This window comes from Cyprinus carpio, chromosome B22 (genome assembly GCF_018340385.1).
Source record: "Cyprinus carpio isolate SPL01 chromosome B22, ASM1834038v1, whole genome shotgun sequence".
Classification (NCBI taxonomy): domain Eukaryota; kingdom Metazoa; phylum Chordata; class Actinopteri; order Cypriniformes; family Cyprinidae; genus Cyprinus; species Cyprinus carpio.
The window spans coordinates 25,593,727-25,599,548 of NC_056618.1; the positions used below are offsets into that span (position 1 = coordinate 25,593,727).

At 34.9% G+C, this 5,822-nt stretch overlaps 1 protein-coding gene across 1 annotated transcript in view; it reads right to left on the minus strand.

The window, feature by feature from the left end:
* The window catches only part of tle5 (TLE family member 5, transcriptional modulator), a 30,225-nt gene extending 25,380 nt beyond the window's left edge, over window positions 1-4,845 (minus strand). The window contains exon 1 of the mRNA XM_042749555.1: window positions 4,432-4,845. Within this exon, the coding sequence (XP_042605489.1) occupies window positions 4,432-4,458 (27 nt within the window). The 5' untranslated portion in view covers window positions 4,459-4,845. The remainder of the gene's footprint in view (window positions 1-4,431) is intronic.
* Between the last annotated feature and the right edge of the window lie 977 nt (window positions 4,846-5,822).

The following is a 5,822-nucleotide window of genomic DNA, read 5'->3' on the forward strand; positions in this document are numbered from 1 at the left end:
AGTGTTGCATAGTTTGCCCACCAGAGGGAGCTCTGCAGCTCCCCAGTTGACAACAGCGCCAGAAATCCACTAAAGAAGAAAGCTATCAGCCGAGCCACTGAGATGTACTCTTTTGACGGTAATGCCGCTAATGCATTGCTATATTAGATTAGCCACAAAGCTAATACCATGTTTATCAGTGGAAGAGCGCGAACGTTAATAAGAGGTCAAACTATAACGTTAGCGTTTAACTTATTCTAAATATATCTGCAGTGTTTCCCACATAATGACCGCGTAACTGTGGCAGGGGGGCGCGTGTAGTCAATGACTAGAAGTTATGTACAGCGTGCCTCGAAAAAACAACAAATGTTACGTTATTCTAACGCAAACATAGCTTCCTTTTTAGCAGGCCCCTTAAATGCTTGCTATTAACTTGTTTGAAGGTGGTTCTTCTCAAAATTGACAGCGGTGTGTTCATGACACTAACGTTAACCATTCAACTTCGAATTGATTCCGTAATCTTCCGGTAACAGTAAGCTAACTTTACGTTCGCCAGCGCATGACGATGTTTTGATTCAGACTGTACAAAGAGAAGAGGAGAAGATATATGGGCCCGTTGTGAATGTGTCTGTGAGAGCAAATATAGTGTAGTTACAGTAACTACAGTAGGTGCGTCAGAAAATGATTAAACCAGAGGGGACATGTAAATAAATGTGAGCTGAACAAGCGCTTTTTTTTTCTTCTTTTTTTTTACAGATTGTTTTCAAAGCAGCTTTACAGACATAACAGGAAAATGTTGTAATAATACAGTTAAATATAAGTAGGTAATAGGTAATACCTATTGCTTGACAAATAAAATATATATATATATATATATATATATATATATATATATATATATATATATATATATATATTTCTCTATATTTCTCATTTTTTTGCCTATGTAGGAGATCCCTGTTTATTATTATTATAATTCTAATGATGACATGAGTAATGATACATGGTGATATTATTAATACACATGCTTATTTTTTCTCTGTCTCTCTTTCTGCCCTACAGATGGCTGAAAAAGGTGAACGCTGTAGCAGCAAAGTGTGGGACTACTTCTGCAAAGATTCCTCTAATGCAGTGTTCTTTTGATCATTAAAAAATATATACTTTTGATGTGCAATTGTTTAGTCATTGACACTGTAATCTAAGGCTTTTTTTAACATAATCCCTTCTGGAAAATGGTTTATACAGCCCACATACATAGAACAGGCAGATATTTTACTATTGAATGTTGTGTAAGTGTAGTTTATAGGAAATGGGTCTAATATCCAGTTTATTTTCAAAATCAAAATATCGGCTTATAAATCGGCTCTTTTCGAGTTAATATCGGCATCGGCCCCCAAAAATCCATATCGGTCGGGCTCTAAATATTACATATATTTTTAAAACGTGTGTGGGTATATTTATATTTATAAATATATACAAATAAATATACAGTACACATACATATATTACGTAAACAAACTTTATAGATATAAGAACTGAAAAAAGACTAAATCAGCAAATACTAAAAGGCAGATTCAAACTTTCACAATTATACAAGCTTGCAAAGTCCTTTTTAAATCCATTTTTTTTATCTTAGCATGACAAAAAAGGTAGTTTGCAATAAGTTTTTTGTCATGCATGCATGAGCATGTAGGGGATAAACGGCGAAGTGGGCTTTTTCCCATGCGCGTATGTGTGTGTGTAAGAAACAGAGTTTATTTAATGAGCAAGATGTGGGACACCAGGGATTATCCGCCGCGTTGAGGGATTTGGGGAGGGAAAGATGGAGGTCTGTCCTGCTCACTCGAGCAGACTTAATAAATCTGCCCGAACGCTGCACCCAAAACATCAGGTTGAGGGCGACACACACACACACACACACACACACACACACACATTGGTGTGTGTACGTTTCTGTGCCAACTCTCGCTTCTCTTTCCAGCCATTACCGAAACAATGGCTTTCAGAAGCGACTCCTTGAAAAGCCACAATCAATGGCACACTCCAATTCACAAATCCCCACCATTATGACATCACTAGTCTGGATCTGGATTCAACGAACAAAATGGAGGACAAACCGCTTTTAAACATCATCAGACGCACAAAAAAGTCAGATATGGTTGCAGGTAATGTTCATGCAATGTTAAATAAACATAACAGCTGGATGTGTTTGGGGTGTGTGGGGATAAATCCATAATCCCAGTTTTTAACTTTGTGCGTTGGGTCTTAATACCCTAATTAAGGAGTATATGGTTCGAAAATTTCACCAATATTGTTAGATGACCTTGAAAAAATAAAACAGTCAGGTGGGCTTGCATTGCAGGAATCAAAAGGCTGCATGTACGGCTACACCGAGGTGGACAACTGAAGTCATGAGGCGTTCAGGCTGGTCAGAGTAAACACCTTCTGTGTCAAGTCGGGTGAGAAGTCGTTGCTATGGAGTCACAGCGCCGTGGCAAAAGAGTAGCACCGACTACAACCGGGCTCAAATTTTCACATGCTCCCTGTGGGCCATTCATTATCAGACAGAAAAGGAACTGTTCAGATCACTACCTCAGCTCAAAAACCTGAAAAATATGATTTATATATTGCTGGATGAGATTTTTATCCAACAATTGGCCTAACGCATAGGAGTTTCAGACGTTCAAGTCAATGTGACATCAAAATTGACTATTAATTTCCTTAGTACAAAAGTGAAGAGTGAAGTCAGACATACAAGAGTGTTCACAATGAAAAATCTAGGTTAAATCGAGTGAAAAGTTCTTTAAAATGAACTCTTAATATTAATATCACTTTCATATGATTTTGAAAAACTTTTATACCATTTTCAAGGGAAGATTTTCAATGTTAATTTAAATCTCAGGTGGTTTAACGATCAAGTAAAATGCAATGGGATTTTATTTATATTTGTCAAGGTCAAAAGTATTTTTTACAAAATAAAAATTATTAATTCATAAAAATCCTTCAGTTTTTGGGGGGTCGCGACGCGCCACATGACATTTTCCAAACTAAACTAACCCTGCCTTGTCATTAAAAAGTCAAAATATATTAATTTTATGTAATATTATGTCATATTATACCAAATTAGAGACTTATTTAAATAATAAATTGTGCAAAAATTTTATTCTTGAAAAGAAAACCTTTTTTCCATCATTAATTGACCCATATGTTTCTGTTCTAATTGTGCACAATTAATCACTGCAAGTTAATCAGAATTAAAAAAAAATAATAATAATTAAAACAATCTGCTCCACCTCTCAAACAACTTTCCTTTCTGTATGACATCACCAAGTCCACTTTACACAAGCCAATCAAAAGCCACCCTACATTTCTGCTCACATAAAATTCATTTTCACTCAAACAAATATGGCATTTTAGATGCAAAATTAGTTGTGGATGCCATTTACGTTGATTTTATAAAGGAGGCAGCGATCAAATGCTACAAAATAATTCTGTAAAGCAAACCAAATCATGTTGCTCAGTGGCATCTAATTCACTTCTATTTCCCGCCATACACCATTAATCAAGAGCGCCTAATCAAAATATCTGTCATATTAGCTCATTAATCAGCAACAGCCTGCAAGAAACTTAACATGTGACAAGTTATCGCATTCAAACCAGTCTAGGAATACGAGAAACCCGCTTTTAATCACTTACAGCGTTAGTTAGGCTGATTAGGAAGCGACTCGCTATGTGCATCTCGATCCATAAGCAGCGATCCCACAGACTCTCTCTACTTGGGCTAAAAGATCAAGATGCGCAAAACACACCTCTGATTCTCTGCAGGGAAAACATCTTGCACAATGCAAATGCATGTCATTACAGATTTACACCTTGGGGTTTCTGGCAAAAGTCTTGCTGTTCTTACAAAAATAATAATAATCAGCTCGTGTTCTTCAAAAAGTGTTATTGTAGTGTTAATTAACATGATGAGTAAATGAAGAGTTCATCAGAAAAGATTAACAGAACCTAAGAGATGTCAACATAAACATGAATTTGGCTCTTAAATCTCCTAATTGCATGCCTTGTTACAAAGCACAAGGTAATGAACAACTATAAACGGTTAGTAAAATAATGCAATGGTTTAGGAGGTTCTGGAACTGAAGTTGTGTATATTAATACACAATTCGCCAACTGTTAAATGTCACGGCCGCACAACATCTACATTGTTTCCATTTGCAAACAGTCATGCACTGCCAAATCACACATTAGTGGATTTTAAGGTACAAACAAAAAAACCGTGTGGTTTAGAACCATAAAAGGGTGATGTAATAAAATGTATGATAAATATTTAATCTTCGCGATAAGTTTCAGCATACACACACTCGCACGGATGCCTCTCCTGCCTATGCTAAGCTCAAACCAGCTAACAACATCAACACAGCGCCAACAAACCGCTCTATTTTCACTCACCGAGTGCCTGGATTGTGGAAACATCATGTCAGTTTTGGTCTTCGGGGTCTTGCCTCGTCCTCCTCAAAGAACAGGGAAGCAGTTTGCTCAGCAGACGGTTATATTTGTGTGTGTTTTCTTTGTTCCGTCGCTAGCTGAAGCTCCTGTACAGCTACAGGCAGCTCGCGCCGCTGCTATGGCAATAAAGCAGCCTGATGTGTGCCGCACTGAACGCGCTCTTTAACACGCATTCGGCATGAAACAATGATCCGTAGATGATTTGCTGGAATCTGTCGGATTGGTGTGGTGTCTTTCCTGTCCCTTTTTCCACGTTAGGAATGAGCTGAGACGAGGGCTGGCGTATCTCTCCTCCCTGGTTGGAGGAAATCGAGTGGCTGACTGTGCAAGAGATGAAGTGGAGTTTGGAGCTGATGCCTGCTGCCTGCTGGTCTTTTTTTTCCCTTTCTTTCTTTTTTTTCTTTCTCTGTATGTATGCATGCATGCATATATATATATGTGTGTGTGTGTGTGTGTGTGTGTGTGTGTGTGTGTGTAAAACCAGCACCAGTGTTAGAATATATATATATATATATATATATATATATATATTACAGTAATAATATGTGTTTAGTGTAAAGTATTTTATAATGATTAATATACATTTTTGAACCAACGATATACTTTTTATAAAAATATATATATATATATACATACAAATGTATATGTAAAATACATATAAAATAATTTTATTATTAAAATTTTCATTTATATATAAAATTTATATTATACAATGTTCAATTTACATAAATATACTTTTTATAAAATATTTTAATTTCTAATAAATTTAAAACAGCACCAGCAAACAGCTTGAATATACATATATTGGTATATATTAATTAAATTACCTATATATGAAAAAACTATTATATACATATTATTTTTATAATCATAAATATTACATTTTTATAAAAAACAAATAAAATATATATAAAAAAACAAAAAAAAAAAAATATAATATAATGCAAAAATAAAAAATTTAAAAAATGTTATATAAATATATGCATCAATAAAAATTACTTTAGTCTGATCGGAGTATTCTGCATGATATGATGAACAAAGTTTTTTTATTTTTTAATATCTACTTCACCTTTGATCTTCAAATAAAACCTCAAAATTTAACATACAGCCATCTAATAAATATGCTGAAATTAGATTATAACAACACCTTCGCTGAAGAAACAACATTATATATACAAAATAAAACTGTGTGAAAAACATTTTCATTCATTAATATAACTAACAAGACCCACTAAACTTAAACGATATACTACGTTTCACCAGAAGGACCATCTACCTTATTCATCTTTCTTGTAATAAAAGGCATAAATAAAAGCGCAACACAGATGCAAACA